At 42.3% G+C, this 21,340-nt stretch overlaps 1 protein-coding gene across 2 annotated transcripts in view; it reads right to left on the reverse strand.

The window, feature by feature from the left end:
* fgd (faciogenital dysplasia) overlaps positions 1–21,340 on the reverse strand; it is a 52,259-nt gene that overhangs the window by 19,160 nt on the left and 11,759 nt on the right. The window contains exons 1-2 of one of the 2 annotated variants that reach the window (XM_019271348.2): positions 4,752–4,971; positions 2,086–2,256 (exon numbers count right to left, since the gene is read on the reverse strand). In XM_019271348.2, the coding sequence (XP_019126893.1) occupies positions 2,086–2,256; positions 4,752–4,956 (376 nt within the window). In that variant the 5' untranslated portion in view covers positions 4,957–4,971. Of the gene's footprint in view, positions 1–2,085; positions 2,257–4,751; positions 4,972–21,340 lie in introns of those variants that run through there. The other variant, XM_010756779.3, reaches the window with a different exon arrangement.

Genomic DNA, 21,340 nt, shown 5'->3' on the forward strand with positions numbered 1-21,340 from the left:
TTATTTTTGATGTTATTCCACATTTTTACTGCACAAAAATTGGATTTTTAAAATATTAATAAACATATATATGTAGATATAGAGTTGCACGATACCCACGGTATACACGGTACCCCGCGGTGCCAAATCATAACCGTCGCTACTATACTAGAAATTTTACACGACGGTACTACCGTGGATTACTATACTACCGGTGCCAGTCTCCGCTACATAGCGGCCGCCTCTGCTCTCCTCCCGGCTTCTCACTGCATGCTACTCCTTTGTAAACAAACCAACATGGAACCGCAACCGAACTACACAGCTGCTGAATGATTGACTGTTTGCCTGTTACTGGTGACGTCCAGGGATATGATAGGCTGTTTCCGCACGCTGGGTTCGCCCGTCTGTTAGCTGATTGGCTGTTCGTGTGTTTCTGCCGGCAAGAACAAACTCCGCGAAGACAGCTCCGCTTCGATAGAAACTCGCTTCAAAACAAACAACAAGCTAAAGTTCTGTCTCGCCCAGACACGAGACAACACACTCACCATGGCAGAAGCACCGGGCCCGAGCAGCGAGTCTGCCGTGGCGTCTTCGTCAGTGGCAACACTAATTTTGCTTAAAAAACAAACGTCGTTGTTTGAAACTAACTTGTACAAATACATTGCAGTTTATAAAAATAATAATAATAAAAAAAGGCCGCAGTATCGCGATAATACCCGGAACCGCGATACTTTGTCTGGTATAGTATCGTGGTTACTCATTTTAGTATCGTGACGACTCTATGTAGATACATTGAGAAAATAACTAATTAAGAAAAGTGACCAACATATAATGTGTCTCTGTATAATTAAAGACCATTGTTAATTCCCATTTCAGAAGTTCAGTACAGTAAGGACATGTATCACACAGACAATGATTGATCTATCAACCTTTTAGTCAATAAAATGTGAAATTAAGAAATTATGGAAAACTAAAAAAAAAGTTCTTAAAATTTAAAAATCTTATATTGTAAAGCAGAAAATACATTTTTTAAAATTATATTCGTTAATTTCACTGAATTGTCAATCACAGATTGACAATTCAGTGGATCGTCTTGATTTTTTAGTATTATTACGAATATAAACTGTGACGTGATCATGCTTAAGAAAGAAACAGGCATGGCATCACAAAATCCTTTTGTCACATAATTTGCCAGTTACATACTTTAGCATTTTATGACCACAGAAACTTTTCCAGGATTTTTTAAAAAAGGGAACTAATACCTGCATTTCGACCAGCCCAATTTTAGTTCCTGCCAAGCTAAAAAAAAATCCCTGCTCCAGATTTGACGACTCTCTCAGGATGAGCTACAAGTGGAATAAAAGGGCTTTGGAAAGGAAGTTCATCCTGTCAGGTGGGAAACACTGTATGTATTAAAATGCATGACCGCTATTAGATTTGTGTGTAAACATTAGACATGATTAGTTTCCATGTCTTCAAGCAAGTATTATTACTGGTAGTTCATTATCATAAAGATATTGCCTGGTCACAGAACGCTTTCATTTCATTGTGTAATGAAAATTTCATAGAGCTTTTTTCAAGCACTTTTATACTACTAGATCCTAAGAGAGCAGATAAAATTGTATAAACACAGACCATGAACTAATGTGTCACCTTTTTCCCAATTTAACAGAATATTAAAAAATAATAAAATAATCATGATTAAAAACCCAGACCATATATAGTAAAATAATAAGGATGATCATTCTTGCAATAGTCCCTCTAGCAAACTTGTGAACCACTTTAGATTAGGGCCAAGTCTGCGGTGTAATGTCCTACAATGTTTCTCAGTAACTCCCAAATCAGAACACATGTTCATATTTAGCATTCTTCAAATGATGCTCAAACATAAACACATGGGAGCTACTGGCCTGCTTGAAAACAGCCGGTCCCGCAGATGTGACCTACTGAGCTGTGTGAGTGACAGAGTGAGGCCGGACAGCTGACACGTACCGTGTTATAGAAGTAGTGTTTGTCAGAGAAAAATGAGTGATAGCTCAATTATAATGACAGACCTGATGCCAAAACTGGCCTTGAAGGGGGCCATACTGTGTCACAGTATTTTACCTTGAGGTTTCTGTGCGGTTGGCGGTCTGGGTGAGGTGGAAGGCTGGGGCCGGGGTTTGATGGCAGGCCTGTCGTGACATGGTCTGGGGGTCGGACCTTTCTTAACCAGCCGTGGAGAACACAGGTAGTCCACTGATCCACACTGGTACTGCAGAGAGGAGGCCGGGAGGTCTGGAGAGAAGAGAAATGAAGAAAGACAATATTAGGTATCGATCAATATAATGAGATTCATCTAAATGCACATCCAAAACACAACGTAATCCTGCGTAAGTGATGCAGTGCTGTGCAGTGATAGTACTGTTGGTGAATGACCTTGAGCTCAGTGTGCGTTTCAGAATGTCGCCTTTGGACAGAGAGCAGGGGGACCAGAGAGGAGAAGAGAACCTCTGCAGCATCGATCCTGACTCCGGGCCTGAGGCAGCGGACAGAGAGCTGCACAGGCTGCATATTAGTTTCTCTCACACCCCGTGATGGGCCTGTATCTGACTGACTACATCTAATCTTCTCTGGACACTGTCTGTAAATACATTGCCTGTGAGCGAGAAAATGTAACTCAATAATGTAGAACTCTGTGTGAGCCACAACGAAAACAAATTTCCGTTGGATTTGGACAATAAAGACTCTGACTGTGACCTTTGGAAATGCCTGATTTTGGTTTGATCACTCTGACCTTTACTGCCTTTGGAGGAATTAATTTTTACTGATTTATAACTACAGAATTTGAAGAAGCATTGAAGATGATTGCTTTGAAGTATAATCTATATTTTGATATTATAATCCCACAAAAAGACCAAAAACCAACCCCAGACACTAAGCTTGTTTGTTTCAGTTAAAGAAGTAACCTTAAATCAGCAATAACTGATTTTTTTTTGGCCACTTTGGAGCAGTAGAAACAAGTTGTAAACACAACAATCATCATCACTACAAGCAACCGCTTTAATATTATCACACTGTCTCAGTGTGTTGGTGAGTCAAGTAAAAATACTGATGCTGGCGAGTTAAAAAACATGCCACAAATATAGTTAAATTATCAAAAAAGGCTAAATAGAATCCTAAAATGTCTGTGTACTGAACTACTGAAGTAAAAAGTGTGATTCCTAAAGGGCTATTTTAAGATGCAGAGTTGGTTCACAAGAGGTTTTTTTTTTTTCCAACAGCAGGGCAGTGCATGTGGAACAAACTCTAAATAAACGTCAGTGCCCATGTTTATGATAGTTACCCGGTGCAACAGTGTTTGAACCGTTTCTGGACAACGATGGAGGTATATGCAAAAAAAAAAGAACAAAAAAAATAAATTTCAACACTGTTAAAATGAATCTCGGGGAAAATAAAAACTGAAATGGCAGATAAAATACACAATCCAACTGACGTGATACAACATAAAATCAGAAGCAGAGAGACAAAATGCAGGATAGAAACTGAATATGAATTACAGTCAGCTGCACCAGATCTTTGAAGTTCAGTAAAATGAAAAGAAAGCCAGCTTTTGTAACAATATCAGCGCTTTGTCTGTGTGTGTGTGTCCATTTTTGTCTACCCTATGTGGTCTACATCCACTCACTGTGGATACTGTGAGGTTTTTTTTCAGTTTTAGTTGTTACCTGATGTCCATTACAACAAAGTGATGTCCATCAGTAGATTACGTTAATAACTCTCTAAGCGGCAGTCACACATCTCTGTTCCTTCAGGCTCATGGATTCGATCCGGTCACCCCACAACTCTTTCTCAACTGCATTACATCCCGAAATTGCGCAGAGCCCCCACTAGAGCCCTGGCACATCTAATTTGGTGCTTTTCAGTCGTGCTGCAGGCAGTGGAAGGAGAGGAATCAGTCAGTAATGAGTCCTGTTACGCTGTCCGCCCCATGTGGCACACTGTAGGCTTTCCAACCATCTCTGCACCACAGCGGAATAAGAGCAGGCAGGGGGAAAATATGTCGGTTGTGAGCAGCTCTATTGAGCACAGAAAAAAATGGGAAATTGTGTCCCCCCCCCCGCAGAGGATCACAAACTACACTAGGTTTTTTATTCACTCTGACCATCCTCAAATCTGGTCCCTGGCAACAGAGATATTGTGAGCCTCTTGACAGGGTTTCTGTTAATACCATCGCTAAATCTGAGATGACTCACGAGTTCAGTCAGAGGAAAAGCTTGACGTATGAACAAGTGAACGGGCATGTCCTTTTTACCAAACGACTGCCTAGTGAAGAACTCAATGACCCAAAGCTGGCTGGGGTCGCTCCTGGGAAAAACAAACAGCGACAGAAGATCCAGGCATAGGGGGTGGTACCTATGGAAACTCGGGTGTAGCCATGGTTACCTGAGAGCAAAATGTGGCCCTCATATGAAACTGCTTAACACCAAACAGGAACTTGACGACACAGCAGATAGAGGAGCTGACACTCACTGTTTTTTTTTTGTAATTAAAATCTCACAAATCGAGGATAAAACTACACGACACGTCTTTCTTTACTAGCATCAAAGAAATACACGGTGAAAGTAACTAAATGAAAAAGTGAAATAAATCTGTAACTTATTGTTCAGATCAGATTGATCTCTAAAATGGTTTCTATCAAACGTATCAAGGCGTAAAATATACAATTCAGAAAAGAAAAGTTATTCAGGCATACAGTGTAGTCTCAGAATAGAGCTAATAAAGAACATTACCTTCCCTCCAACTGTTCAGTTTCACATATCCAAAGTCCAAAGAACAAGTCAATGGAAAACTCTCCCACACAACCCGGTCAAAATCAAAACAAATCCTGCCCTCCCAGTTTGCCAAAGTCCGCGTGTGCAACTGAGACCGGTCTTTGTTGCAAACACACACACACACCCTAAAAAGTCCTTCAAAGCTCAGTCCTGCATTGCGCATAGACGTTCACATATCCTTTCCCAGGTGTGTTTGAGGAGCTGCACCTGTCTTTTCACCTGCCAAACCTGATCCAAGTACCTCCTCCTGGGGCCAAAGTGACGTGCACTGTGGAGCCCAGCGATCCCGGCATACTCTTACAAGTGGGCCACTGCATGTAGATATGCTTATAACACATAACTAGAGTAAAGTGTTCTTTCAAAACTGAAGCTGAAACAGTCACCTAATTGATTTTGGACTCTGTGGGATCCAACAGATGAGATTAATATTGAAATTGTGTAATTTTAAGAAGGCTTTTGTGAAAAACACACAGGAGAGTGCTGATCTGAGCTCATTAATTTTCCCAGCTCAGTTCCAGTTACTCAGAGATGAATGAATAGGACAATTAGACGAGAATTACACATGCAAGGACATTATCACCACCGCACCCTTGTCGGCTGTGGGTTACCATGACAACCTTTTCCCCGCAGAAACAATCTGAGCCGGTATTAGTCAGCATACATCACTTTAAATAGGCAGAGCAGGTAACAAAACGCCTATGTACCTCACCTGTTCGATCATGACTGTGATGTAACTCTCAGAGGAGAACAGAACAAACAGCTCACAGACAGCACAGCGGATATTTTGGGTCGCAACCTGTAAGACTGCATTACAGCGTATTTAACATAACATAGTGAAGGGGTACATGCCGTGTCCCTTACTCATGTAAATATTAAGATACTTTTAGGTATTTGACAGGGACACTCTTTTCTTTGCCTGAGTGAAAATGTCTGGTGACACTGCGATGCTCTCACAGGACAAAAACCCGAGGAATGTCCCTCTTATGTTTATGTTCTTACATAACAGCTATGAGCATCAGCTTCCCCTTAAAAAATTACTCAATGTTGTACCCTATTTCAAAAATTCTCTACACCTTTAGCTAATCAGAGGCATTTTTTGTTGAAATGTCTGGATATCATTTCAAACTTTTTGATACTAATGCGTATACCACACCTGAGTTTGGGTAGAAATACCAAAACAGTTCTTTTTTCTACATTTAGAAGAAATTTAAAGTCAGTCCACCCCTTTGGTCCAGACATAAGTAAGTATCTACAGGAGGGATAAGCTCAAAATGTGTACAGACATTCATGTTTCCTTGATGACGAATCCTGATGACTGTGGCGATCTCTCTAGCACCACCAACAGGTTGACATTTGTGGGGTTTTTTAGTGAAACGCACCAACATGTACAAACAAATATTCATGAGTGCCCAGCTTTATGCCATGCCTCATCATGTTAGCATTGTGAGCCAACATGGTGACATCAAACACAGCCTGACAGCAGCTCAAGAAGTTTGCCTAAATAAAGTTGTGATTAAATCAGGAACTATCGAATAGAATCATTATTAAACAAGATACGAATAATGCTAGTTTTCAGTACTTGACAGCTTATGATACTCAATGTTATAGACACATTTCTGTCCAACCAAAACAGTAATAATTTTTTATCCCCAGCCATACTTAAAATAAGTTTTAGGTGGGTTCTTCATGATATAGTAGATTTATAGTAGAACATATAGCTTTTTACAATTTCAAAATAATTCATAGGGGAAAGTGCTACAGAAAGGCAATATTAAGATTATTTTCATAATTTGCAAGTAGCTTATCTTTCCAATAAGCTGGTGTGTTTTTAAAAAAACAGGTGAATACCTAATTTTGGAAGAAAAACACTTTTCCTCAAAACCCAGGAGACGCACAGTGACACTGACTGAAACTAAAAAATTGCACAAACCTAGCTGTCTGTCAGTCACCGCCTGCCCTGAAGCAACCCCCTCAGAGTCATTTATTACCCATCTTCCCTTGAGTACAGTCCTCTCGCCACAGTGCTGTCTGGGAGACTGATCACTCATATTCAGCAGGGTCTCCCCAGTCAGGCAGCCAGTCAATCAGGTCTCCTACCCACAAACCAACCCCTGGTGAGGCTGAGCTGACAACCATGCTCCCATCACTTCAACTCTCCCCACATTCCCCACCAATACCTACAGTTACTGAATCCCAATGCCAATCTCTCTGAGTATGGCACCTCATTATTCTCATATCACCATCAAGTTTCCCAGCATCTCTGCCTGTATTATACCTGCTCCGATCATTCTCTGTTTCCATGTTGTGCTCTCTCTCCACTCAGAAACATATTGATCTGTTTCTCCAGTCTCTTACCCTGAAAGACTGAGTCAAAGACGGACGGTCTCTCGTCTAATGGCTCTTAGATTTATAATGACCATCAAGCCACAGAGCACAAAAGCATAGACACATATTTTCCCGTCTGTCTAAGTAATAGTCAGGTGCCCAAATGAAGACTGAAACAGGTTTTGCTTGCTGTAATCATTCCTTCTGTTCACAGACCGTTAATTTCTTCAGTTACATCTAATGTATGAACAAGAGGCGTGAATACATGTGGCTCAATACTGGTTTAGCAGAGCAAAGAGTAGAGAAAGCAATAACAAAATAACAGCTAGGAGAGAGCAAAGATAGAGGAGACGAAAGGGTCGACTGTGTCTTCTACCTCTCCTTATCCACTTCTCCTATCCTCTCGCCTCACCCTTTCTCGTCTCTCTCTCCCTGTGCAGCAGGAGACTGTAATGAGTGCTCCGACCTTGATCTACTTTTAAGTTATCACCCCCATGGTTGTAACCTTTACCCAGAAATCTACTCAGTGACATATTTTAAAAGGAAGTACACAGAGGGGTCAGACATAAGAACAGGAAGTGATACAGTTAAAAAAAATATATGTATATGTATATATAAGCATGATACAGTAATGCGATCAAAAGCCAAACACAGATGAACAAGCATCCCATTGTTATATTTAGATATATCGTGGTTTTAAAGTTGATTGTTTTCCTGGAGTGGCTCAGGAAGTTCCTGTAATAATACATTTTTTCCAACCATGAAAATGCACCAACATTAGAATCTATTACAACCGGCAAGATCACAAGCTGACTGCGGCTGACATGCTCGGCAAGAGACAAATCCACATAACCTTTAACAACGCCTTTCAAGCCTCCAGGGCTGAGTGTTTGATACTCTACAAAAAAAAAAAAAAACAGAGTTTGGGTGGAGCATCACTTTAAGACGATCTATCCAAACACACACACGGAGAAAGAAAATAGAGCTGATACAGAAAATATTGGTGTCAGTATAACAATAGCTGCTCCGGGATCTAAGGTAGAAACAGATCCTCAGTTTCTGACAATCACCAAATTTTATTTGTAGAGTAATAAGGCCACAACACCTCCTTCAGCACAGGCTTTATCAAGATTTCAAATATGTATTCCTCTATTTATATCATTCTCTGTTATCATAACCAGCCACAACCTCTTTGTCAAACCCTCCATTAACACTTCTATGGAGACTATTTGTTGTATAAGAATTAGTGATGCCTGAAGTTCCACTGATATCATGGCTTCCTAGCGGCTAGGAGCAAAGGAGGGGGAGGTAAGTCATCTTGTTAGGTCTGTCATCTTCCCCTAAATCAGGTCAGTGGTCACAGCATGCACAGTGACATGCCTCCAGAACTAAGTGGGAGGATTTCAGCAGCTCCCAAAGATTAGGACCATGCGATTCCATGGTGGTAGCGACAGAGTGGATGCAGCAGATGGCTGAAAAAGTGTTGAAGAGAGTCACGGAAATGCAAATACGAATAGAAGATGCAAATGAATGAGCGAAATAGAAAGTTACAGTTGAGTGGTTTTGCTAGAAAGTCTAAGGCAGGACAGAAGCAAGAATAGAGTTGTGTTAGCAAACGTACAGCAGTCAAAGCTGTAAATACAGTGAGGGAAAAATAGGACCATCTGGTTTGGGTTCCTGAAATGATAGCCTATATCTGTCAACAAGTGGAGAAAGCTAAACATAAACAAAGACTGACGAGTTAATATCAGAGTGGCAACGTCCATGTGGACTCCCAAACCGAATCAAGTCGCTATAGAAAGCGTTCTCCTTCATCGTGCCCTGAGAAAAACCCAAGAAGAGGCTATTGCCATGGCAACAACGCTGATCTATATTGCTAATATAGTAGGTAGGTCATGGTGAGCTATAAAGAACTACTTTTGCTTTCAGTAGGCGCACAGCTCTGACAAGAGCTCACTTATAAATGTCTTTACGAAATAGATGGACGAAGAAACACCAACCAGCACTTAGCCATAAATGTCATACTTAAACAGGATGCGTGAATATACTGTGTACACAGACAAAAGACAAGCAGGGGGTGAGGTAAGACGCTGACCTGAGACCTTGTTCCTGCAGTGTGACTCAAGACCATTTAATTCAGCTGCCATGGAACAACACGTAGCATTTACAGTAAGTAACACAATGATGTGAGGACATGACAAAGGAATGATTAAAATTTCATATTCATCATCAGACATGTGACTTAATAGCACGGCTGCCCACACACTGGCCTCTCTAATTCACAATCCCATCCCGCCCATTACCACAAACGTTTCAAGAGGACTTTTATGAGGCACAGTGCAGAGAAGTGAAGCCTCTGTTTGTCTGGATGCAGTGCAGTAGAGCAGCCCAGAGCATTACTGTAAAGGAAGCAGCCACAGATTGCCAATTAGGGCAAAACACACACACACACACACACACACACACACACACACACACAGGAGAACAAGAGGGTTTACAAACCTGCCTGTGGAGATGACTGTCCAACTGTCCCAGAAACTACTGAAGCCTACTGTAGCAGCTCTCAATGGCGGCTTTCACTGTAATGTCAAAACCCAACTGGCTGTTCTGCACAACAATCAGGGCAACGCTGAGCAGGAAAGCCCATCTTTTTTTTCTCTCTCTTTCAGTCTATTTAACCTAACACTAACACACCTTCACTAGCAATGGTGATTTTCTTACTGCTGGTACTGGGGGAAAAAATACTCCAGCTATTTCCATCCCCCACTGTGGATGGGGGAGGTTTTAACAAACACAGGTCTGCTCCATGATTCATCAGGACCCAAAGCCTGAAATAGCATTTTCAATCACTCCCTGTCCTAAGAAGGCCATATTGTAATGAGGATTATCTAGTTTAATCTTCTGGATCACTAGTCATACTGACTAAGGGTCTCTGATGTGTGAATGCATTGATTATTTACCATATATTGATTGATGGGGTTAACAAATCAATATGGTGGACAGGACCGGTTAAAAACCAGTCATCTGGTTGACTGAATGATTGATTCTTTTGCTGACTGATTGATGACTTAGACATTAAAGACTGTTGAATAGCAGCTAACCACACACCAGTCTTCACACATGTGCATGCATATGCATATAAACATGCACATGCATACATTGTTCTGTCGCTAAGTCTGGTCTCTTACATTTTTATAGCAACCCATCTGCAGTACAGACCACAAAATTACTTTGACACTCAACTCATGTCGACACTGTTGACATTACACTGTGATCTGCTAAAGTTTTACAGCACGCTGCAAAGTGTTCCACTGCGACTGCAGGGAAACATTCTGCAGCTACCAGAAAAACACCGCCATCCCTTTCCCAAATAAAAAGCAACCCATAGCGAGACAACATTTCACAGGCGACTAAATCACACCTAGCACGGGCCACAGAATTACACCTCTGGAAAAGCCAGCGTCCCTCCAACAGAATAACAGGAGGAAGTGGTGTATGCAGAGCATGTCCACTGAATTCAGCTTTTCCAGTCTATGTATGCACGCCTGTTGTTTTTGCTACAGGAGGAAAATAGGAAAACTGGAGGGAGGGCAGGTTCACTGTGGTAATGTGTATATTTTTCTATGCCTGATGAGTCTAGGACTACAACTGATGGCTATTTCAGTTATTGAATAATGTATGGATAATCTGTTTCTAATTCTATATCTTCCATATTGTGTTTATAGTACCTCTTAAATCTTACACACTGGCCCTTTAATGAATCAGCTCAATAAACTATTTTATTTTAACTACTTCCTTCCTCATATTGCCACCACATACACTCACTCCAAAGTACAAAACTATATTTTATTCTGTCCTGTGGCCCCCAACTCTGCCTCCGTTCTCTCTGTGATAGCACTAGGTGAGGTGGAAGGGTGCCCACCACACCACCCTGCATCTGTTGCAGGCAGGATGGATGTCAGCATGTGGAGGGGAGTGTCTATGAGGCTGCTGACAGTCAAACTGTCCCAAAGCGGGACAGCCCTGCCCAGTACAGGTCAATGTGTTGCTCATTCCAGTCCAGTTCAGTCCAGTCTGGTTGGTCTAATCCAGAAAGGGTGTGTGGATGTAAAAGGCGTGGTTGGTGAAACAGAAAGGTTGAGGGTGAGGAATCAGGGGAGTCTCCTCCCCTGTCACTGCTCTTCTGTGCTGATACACACTGGATTCAGACCAACATACACATGCAGAGACAAAAAGGTCACTGTGCACTCAACACCGACGCGTCTTATTTGACGTCAGAATCAGTTTCAAAATGTCACTTGGCTCCTGAATGGCAGCGTCAGCTCTCCGGCGAGTGGCATCCAAGGCAAGCAGCTCCTGTCAGTCTGTCTAAACTCGTGCACAAAGTGCTTGACACTCGTTCGCCGGGATGAAATTTCTTTGATGAGTCATTCAACTTTGAAAACTGAGAAGACTTTTCAATGCCAATGAGGGAGAAGCCTAAATTAACATTCTCTGTAGGAAGAGCCTTGAATGGAAATCTAAATCTCTGAAACCTTTTTCAAGCTGAGGTTTGTGAAGGGCAGAATTAGCTAAGACATGAAGAGAGCATGAAGCCAAGACATACCAAGGACCATGAACTCACGCACACAAATCACTGTACAAGGATAGGTCTGTTATAGAAGCCAGGTGTACACTAGGCAGACTAATAAAGGCTCCTATTTCCTCTCTAATGGCTCCAGTATTTCCCCTAACAACACCATGCTGCAGTGCTTTAAGCCATGTTACTGTACCCACACGGGAGACAGTAGAGTGCCAGACCCAGCATCATATACACAGTCAAATATAGGAAGCTGGTCTCATCACTCAAGCCTGAAATAGAGATGTTGACCCAATGCTGCATGCACACGGTCTTCAGAGCTACACTATATGAACTAAAGGGATTCAATCAAACAGCTTAACGTGATTGTGCTCTAATCCATCTGAGCCTACATCAATTTACAGATAACAGATCGTCTCCTTTGGGAATAAAACCTGAAATTATTATAATCCATTACGTACTTCATAACATGAAAGTCATGCACACATCAAAAGAATCCTTTTGCAGTCTTTAAGTTACCAAAACCAAAGATTTTCCTTTTCCCACACAGAAATCAAAGAAAAGCAGCAAATCCTCATATTTGAGTACCAGATGAAAATGGATTGATTATCAAAATGTTTGCCAATTCATTTTCTGTTTAAACAAATCTATTAATTGACTTCTCATTCAGGTTTCGCACACAGTAAAAGATACTGCATACAGTTTTATAGCTCAGTAAATCCAAGAAAAAAATGTGTGTATGATTTAGCTTTTAACATGAACGTCATCTTTCTTGAGTCTCATGATAAATGTGACTTGACTGACCTTAACACAGGTCGTCTAAATCTCAGGGCAAGCGTACAACCTTTGCTGTAGCATGATTTGATGAGTAACCTTGTTGTAGCATCTCAGCAGAATAAAGCAAAGAATGATGATCTAATGCAGTTTGTCCATGCAAACACAGGAAAATAAAGGACAACTCTGACAGACCAACAAGCCTGACTTAACTTAGGTAACTAGCTAGTCATCTTAGTGAGTGAGATGGCTAATAGCAACCCAAAGTTAGCCAACTTAACACATAGAAAAGAGGCCGCCAGACAAGAGTAAATCTAAGATTGACTTTGTAAAATAAATGGTTAAAAGACACTGAGCTGGGCTTCTTGCTGTTGGACTAGTAAGTAATAGCTGGCTGCTATGTCTTGATGTTTGGTTGTAAGCAAAGTCCACTCACTAGTTTGTCATCATAAGTAATGTAATCATAATAAATACACATATACAGCTGTCCATATTTCCGACAGTGGTATCACACTCTGAAACTGGGGACGCTAAACTGCAAAAATGGAGATTTCTCTGCAATATTGCTTCAAGAGCTCGTACTTCATGCATACAGTATTTGTCACAAGTGGGGATAATTTACTTGCACTAACTCTAACTTGTTCATAACTGGCTGTCATATCGTCTTTCATATGACCACTGGCTAAATCATAGCCCTTGTTGAATTTCTATGAGCTGTGGAGAACCACAATCGCCTGCAGCAGGCAGCTCTGCCCACCTGTCATCAATCACCTGCGTCACCTGCAACAGCTTGTCTCTCAAGGGTGGACTCTGAAGGGTGAGGCAAGGAATTATTACCGAAGAGGGCCCAGTTACATGACTGCTGTTGCTGCTACTACTTGCTGCCTATTGGTCAAGGATCCATCAGGGATGTATATAAAAGAGCCCTGGGCAACTGTGGGTGTCATACAATAATGCTGCATGGATTTTAAAACATAACTCATACCTTTTCCAGAGTGCTAAGCCTCAGTTGGTTGGATCTCAGTAAAAATGACAAGAAGAACATATAAATGCTACCAAATAATCATTCCTTTCCCTCCCATCTCCACATTCTTGCTGCTGAGCAACATCAGTCAAGCTTTGTGAACTACAAAAACTGAGAGATCACTAAGAACAGCTTACTATCCTGAAATTTACCATTTATGGTAGCTCCCCAGTTACTGCAAGCAGCTCCATGTGTGCACAGGTACTGTCTTTCCACTTTACGAGGACACATTAAAGTTCTCCCCTGAGGTGAATATGGCAGGAAAGGATTATCCAGTCGTCCCTAAAGGACAATATATTTTTTAAAACTTACAGTCCCTGTATACACATGCATAAAAACAAGCACACAGACATAAAAACACATGCACTTATGTACATGTACTTGGAATATGCCCTGCAGCAGAAATTCATTAACTATCTTGTTACTGGCCTCTGGAAACCATCCCTCATCCTCTCTAGAGCAGTAGGACACAACTACAAAGACAGTTCCAGCATTAACAGTGAAACCATGCAAGCTTTTGAAGTGAGGGGTGGTTTTAAAACAGGGGGAGACGGCAATTAGAGGCAAATGCTCTCTCCCCTTCTGGAGGAGGTCAAAATAAAAGATGTTAGATATTATTCCGGATTGAATTTGCTGGAAGGGGTAGGGTTGTTTGTGAACACATATTTTGCGTGAGATTTTTTTAATTCCTTCTGTCTGGTGCCAAAGTCTCTGACAAAAGGCAACGCACATGCTTCACTGGAGACAAGAGAGCTCTTAACACTTTCCGACTGCCTGCCCAGACCGAATGTATAAGTGAAGGACACACGCACACGAATGCACGCAAAGATGTGAGGACACACATGATGCTAGAAAACAGAACAACTTGTGGCTTCCTATTATTGAACCTGGAGCATTTAAGCGAAAGTTCAAACTGAAAGTGGAACATCAGACAGGAACTGTACTGTGTTTAGGCGGCTGCAAGTTAAGACCCATAAAACACATGTTGTCTTTTCCGGTCGAAACGGTAGCTGCAGTGTCTGCTGATCCAGCATTATCTAATCACTTGACTTTTTTTTTTTGTGCTGATTCCTACAATTATCATGCCAACACTACAGGAAAGGCTCTAAGTGGAGGAAGACCCCAGGTGCCCTGGGTAAGGAGGAAATTATGGGTATAATTACCAGGGTGATGGAGTACACTAATCAGGGTGACTAATAAATGTGGTATCTGCATGGGTGTATGTGTTTCTATTTGTGCGGCTCGGTCAACATCACCACAAGTTCTCCAGCATCCCTGACCAATATAGGGAACTTCCTTCCTCTTGATTCAACCAGAGAATGAAGATAAAACCACTAGTATGACTTTGTTGAGTTTGTATGTGCAGGGGGCGGACAAAATAATAGATATACCTTCACAATGGCTTCATCCATTTGAGAAACGTTTTTAAAAGGGAGTATGTAACTCATGACTGCTTGCTACCCTCACAGTTACAGACCCACCCCTGTATTAAATACTTGTGGACACTGTGGGTTAAAGACATCCTTTCCTTTGGCTTTCTCTAAAAGTAAACCTGTCCAAATGAAGGAAAAAGGGTGAAACATGACTCACTACTTTTTCCACTGCCCAGGGGTTCTGCTGGATTTTGCCTTTCACACGAGGTTACTGTGTGAGTCTTTGTGTGTTGGCCTTGAGTACAGGCAGTTTCTACATGGCAGCCTTACCATAAATACCAGCTTATGGTGTTTATGGTTTGACTGACAGCTCATGATGGACTGTTTTTTTTTTTTTTTGCTGAGATTGTCTTACAAAGTGCTAATTCAGTCCACTTTTCACTTTCGACTTTGGACCACCATTTTTCTTTGCTGATGTAGCTTTTTGTTTAAGCTGTTGGGCTTTAGAAAATTAAATTTGCACTTGTCGTAGCAAAGCATCAGCAATTTGAGCAGTGAGAATTAGCCGTGCTTTGAAAAGTCAAATAAAAGCTAATGATTGTAAGGCACTGGTAAGCCCAGTGTGTACTGTTAACAACGTTTTATAATTGACTGTGTAGCCTTCTTTCCTGAACACTGTGGTTCACTCATCTTTCATGTGGTGTTTTTATGATTTCGTCCGTCCTATGTATATGTAAAATTACCCCACTTCAAGGACAGCAAGATTAGGACTCCAGTACCAGCAGAGGCTTGGATATTTAAAGGTCAGACCTTAATTACACTTAAAATAAATCCATCTAATGGACATGATTATGTTGATATATGAGAAGCCTGTTTTTACCGTAATACTCCCACCAGTCTAAGAGGATCAGACCGCTCTGACGCCAGTGAAGCCTGCGATGATCCAGGAAATGTAAGCAGCTGTACAGCTGCACAACACCGGCATTATACTACAGTATATATGTCAGACAGACTCAGTGGCCGCTTGGCTCAGCAGCCTCCCATTGATCTGGGTCAAAAGGTCGTTGATTAGACCCGAGTCTCGCAGTCTCTAGGCAATGCCACAGTGTCTGCCACACACTCAGCCTCAGCTCAGCTCACACAGCTGCTGCCGGTCGCCATGGAAACACTCAGACTCCCTGCTCCTTAAGACAACTCCCTAGTCAGCTAAATTATAGTATGCCAAAAAAAATCCCTAAGAGACTCAATACAAACACTAACATACCAGTGCCGACAAAACTGACTAAATACAGCAGCAGCAGCTGTGAATTGTTTGAGTGGTTAATGTTTTTAAATCGTCCGTTGAGGTCATGCATTCATGTAATGACATCATTGAGCTAGAAGCGGTAAAGACTGGGTCACTTATACTCCATACAACCTCAGCCGCTCCTTTAGTGAGCCTGTATCGATTCAAAGTTGTAAAACCGTCTGGAAAAACAGTGCTGTTTTATCAGAGAGACAGGGCAGGGGGAGGCAATGAACCGAAAAAACATTGGCACCGTTAGCTGCTCACCACATTACTCACCACACATCACTTGTTCAAGGAGCCAGAGGGCTCTGCTCTCACTCCTAATTACGTACCGTGGTATAGATGAAAGAGGAAACAAACTAGAACCAAAACACACGTATGCCCGCTCACAAAAAAAAAGCAAAAATAAAAACACTGCAGGGAGTCCAAGATGCAAGGCAGCAGAAAATTTGCCCCCGATGTACATCCTCAATAAAACATCTCAGTGGCATGTATATTTCAGAGGGCAGCGAGAATTAGTCCACATTCAGCAGACAGCTGCAAGCCCACACACCCAAACATAACCCAGACAGGGGTTTGGTTTGGACGAAAACACAAGCATTTTTTGGAGAGCAGCAGCAGCAGCACCTGCTACACTGATTAAAACACACATAAAGCAAAAAGGTGGAGAAACTGTGTGTGTATACGATTTAAGGACGATGAAGCAGCATTAGTAACTCACCAGCTAAACTCAGTTGGCCATCTGCCTCCGATGTTTCCTCTCTTTTCACTCTCTGCCTGAAATCTTAGTAGATCCTTTCGTCTCTTGCTGTGCGACACAAATATAAACACACACACACAAAAAACGCAGAGTCCGATCTAGTCCAACACTGAGCTGCAAGCAGGCTGTGTGGGGAGCCTGGGTGTTTTAGTAGTGCTCTCAGGGAGGCAGCATGAGTCTGCTACTGCTACTACTCCTGTTCTCTCATCGACTTACCACGCTGCTTCTCTCTCTCTCTCTCTCCTCCTCCTTCTTCTTCTCTTTCCTCCTCCCCTCCTTCTCCTCTTCCCTCCTCCTCTTCCTCTACCCTCTAAAAAACGCACTGTCCCTGCCCCAAAAAAAAAAAAAAAAGGAAAAAAAAGGGCTCCTCCTGTCCTGAGCTCTCCCCGTCCTGATCCCTGCACCATTCAGGGCAGCGGACTAAACAATGCCTCCGCCGCCGCCGCTCTGAAAGGAACCCAGGAGCAGTTCTCAGCCGGCAATAATGCTGCCCAACTGTCACCATGGAAACTAATGACGGCCCGTTGGAGGGAGGGAGCGGGTAAAAAAAAGGGGGGGATGGAGAGGGAGGGGAGAGTTAAGTGAGAGAGAGAGAAGAGTGGAGGAGGGAGAAGAGAGGGAAAGAAGTGGCTGAATGAAAGATGGGGGAAGTGTGTGCAAGTATCAGTGAGTGTGTCTGCGTAGTTGTTGCATGAGTGTGTGTGTGTGTGTGTGTGTACGTGTGTGTGTGAGGATATGAGTGTACTGGAGGGGAGGGGACGGTTTTGGAGGAAATTCTTCAGGTATTTGTTAACATGGAATACTACAGAGGTGGAGGGGTCTTTTTAAGCCTGCAACTAATTATTCTCATTATCTATTCATTGTTCAGTCTATAAAACACCGAATACTCACATTTAAGGGATTGAAACTTGCAAATCTTTAGCTTTTTTCTTTAAATATATTATAGTTGGTGATTTTCTTTCTGTTGATTGACCAACAAGTGAATCAATAAGCCTGTTGCTGTAGTTAATTTGGATTTCTGGCATGTAAATGATGATATCAAACAGAGAAAAGCAGCAAATCCAAACTAGCAAATGTTTGGCATGTTTGCAATTAACTAAGCAACAAAACTGCTGTTGTAATATATTTGTGTCAATTGACTGATCAGTTCATAACTCTTTCTAAAAAATAATTTGTGTTTCTGAAAGTGTAAATAATGAATGTTGTTGTATCCCTCAGGGAGCCAAGTCCCTGAGGAGTACATCCATGTCTCTGTGCGACTTCCCCCCACAGACATGTGGATCACAAAAGCTGCCAGGATGACGCGCCCAAGCTGCTCCATCCCTCTTCATATGCACATATAATTACAACCCCCCCCCCCCCCCCCCCCCCCCCCCCCCCCCCCCCGTCCACCCAACCCTTCATATCTCTCGGTGTCCCCCCTTCTTCCCACTCAATAGTTGGAGTGACATCAGCCTGAAAGACTGGGTGACATTGCCCGACACCGGCTCTGAACCCACAGACGAATGCCACCGATAACCATGGAAACACTGTTGGAATATCCCCAGTTCTAAAAGGAAACGGGCTTTAAAGCTGGGTGTGAGGAGAGCAGCGGAAAAGAGGGAGAATGTAAAGGGGGGGGGATGGGTGGCTGTGTTCGATTTACATTCAGGAAATGCAGGAGCTTTAAAATTGCAGTCGAGTTGAGAGTAGGTTAAAAACAGGCCACTGATTGATCCGCTTGTCCTCGTGTTGAAGCATCGACAATAACAAAAAAATCCACCTCTGGCAGCTTATTGAAGGCCACCTCTTGCAAAAACTGATTGAAATTCTCAACGCAGTGAATTATGCATCGCACTGGACGGGGGGGAACAGGTGCTGCTCGCCATGGCAATAAAGCTGGCTGCTCAACCCAGCGGACCTGCCGAGGTGAAATATTCTCACATGAGGGAATGACGAGATGGAGAATCTGTGCTGCAGCAGCCCTGGGCAATCCAAATATGGGGAAAAACCAATTCCAAATAAGAATAGAGCCTCGCCTTTGTGGGTTATCTAATGAGGCATGGTGCTCGTGCCCCCTCTTTACACCAAAGAGAGGAATGTGAGCTGTGGGTTAGGGAGGAATGTTGAACCTCTCGCCATCTTGTTACCTCTTTTTAGCTTATGAAAGGTGGAGATCACCGCTCAGAGTAGCCGGATTTGAAAAGAGGCGGAAGACTTTAACTTTGACTATTATAGCCTGGAATAACCCCATAGAGATAAAGACGTATTCACTGACAGGGACTAGAGCATAGTGGAAATGTACCATGCTGGCACAGTTCTTCTGCCCTTCTGTCACCCTTCACCACTCTCACTAATTACAACAATGATCTCTTTCCATCTGTCTACAAAAAAGAAACAGTGTGATTATCCTCAGTCTCCGTCACAGACAAACCCACTGCAATCTTGACAACTAACACTAGTCTAAATCGTCCTCGCTCTACTGACCTTAAGAGGGCATCTGTCACACATCTGCCCAGTGGAATCAGCAACCACACACATCCATGTGTAACGGTTACAAAGAGATGGAAAATACGACTCACTGCCTCACTTTTAACCAGAGAAAGATGTGTTTTTATCCCTGTTTAATGCAGAAAATAAGGTCAGACCCTTGAGGGAGGACCAACAAATCTGGTGTCTATATTTACCTGTTCTGTCTATGGATTATACTGCCCATAAATTGAAGCATATGATACCACAGTTCATCAACCACTGAGACTCCTTTGCACTGCAACAAATGCAGAGACATACACACAGCAATGCTGTCAACAATATGCAAAACACAGCATCGACGCCATTTGAACGCCTGCCAAAATCCTGTCAACGGGCTTTCAAAAGACTGTTCTGAATTTGATCTGCACACAGAAACATGTGTGTTCATCTAGTCCTAGCCTTACTGCAAGGGGCACTGAGGACTTAGCCCATTTAGATCCAGAGGGGACTTGGTTCAGAAATGTGCATTGATAGTTTTTTAAATAACTCAGATCAGTCAGTGGGCTGATGCCATGGCACACTTGGTTTGGCTGCCTCGGCATGCACCCTGAGGATGAAAGCCGGAAGGAGGACACTGGGCTGTTGTCATGGAGACAATTCACATTCCACAGCATGTTGACCCAACTCCAGGATTTTTCCAAAAAGCCCTCACACACAGAAAGACAACACAGGCATGCATGCATATGAATAAATCTACACACTAAAGCTCAGGCTGACACACACACACACATGCACGAGACACAAGCTTAAGCTGGGAAAAGGAATAACTTTTACATTCACACGTCTTCTGAAGGTCCCGGAGTGCCAGCAAGACACAACATCCAGACAAACCTCAGCAGAAGGCAGAGGTTGAGGAAGGACACAGTCGATGCAGCTGGAGTTTTCCACCCGTGCTGACACACATTCATGTTGACTCACTAAGACCGTGGATCAGCTTTCTCCGAGGGGAATTGCCCTCACAAAGATTCAATAGAGAGATCAATTAAGGCTTTCAGACAAAAATATGGTTAGATTATGCTTATGAATGTAGACAGATGTTATGTGTCAGATTTTAATGGTTTGCCTCTTTTGTCCTTTAATAAAATTATCTTTAATGGTCATTCCCAAACAGCAGCCTACTCAAATATTAACCCACACAGCCACCTACACTTAACTCCTCAAACAGCGAAAAATCAAAGAGATGTTTTAAATTACTCTAACAAGCACGCTGCCACCCTCCCTCTCTCAAGAGTCAATGCCTCCCTTTAAAGAAGAAGTCATTAATATTTCACCCAGAGGAGAATCTTTTAATTCATTATTAATATTTAAACCTGCTGGAGTAGAGAGGTCTTATCTGAATTACAAAGAGGCAGCAGTCTGGCATAATCCATGAATCTATGTTACCCCACGACAGAAAAATTATGCACTAGATCTGCTGTCGCGCTGTGTTAGAGCAGTGCTGGCTGGTGGTGGTGAGATCTGGAAATTGTATTTCTACACTGGTCCCATGCTGGTTGAGGGTGCCTGGCCTAGGGGTATGATGTAGATGGTGGGTGCGGAGCAGAAAGCTAAAGGAAGAAAAATAAAGCTGGGGAGGAGAAAAGGAGATACTTTGTCTCCAAAAAGCAAAAGAAAGTCAAGGAGCTAAGGAAAGGAAGGAAGAAAAATCGACGTTAATTTTAATACAAAACGTTGCGAAAGACAACTTTTTCTTGATTTTCTAAGAGCGCAGAGAGGATTTTTGGAACATATCAAAAGCAGGACCAGTCATAGCAGCATTACTGGTACAGGATTTGCATAACAAGAAAATATATAAAAACAAAACGTATATTATCTAAATTTAAATGTCAGAAATTTTTGTACATCATAATTATAATATTGCTATTCAGATATAGGATGTTTGTCTGTATCACCCAACCAAACCAAAATGATGC

Source organism: Larimichthys crocea, unplaced genomic scaffold (genome assembly GCF_000972845.2).
Source record: "Larimichthys crocea isolate SSNF unplaced genomic scaffold, L_crocea_2.0 scaffold97, whole genome shotgun sequence".
Taxonomy (NCBI): domain Eukaryota; kingdom Metazoa; phylum Chordata; class Actinopteri; family Sciaenidae; genus Larimichthys; species Larimichthys crocea.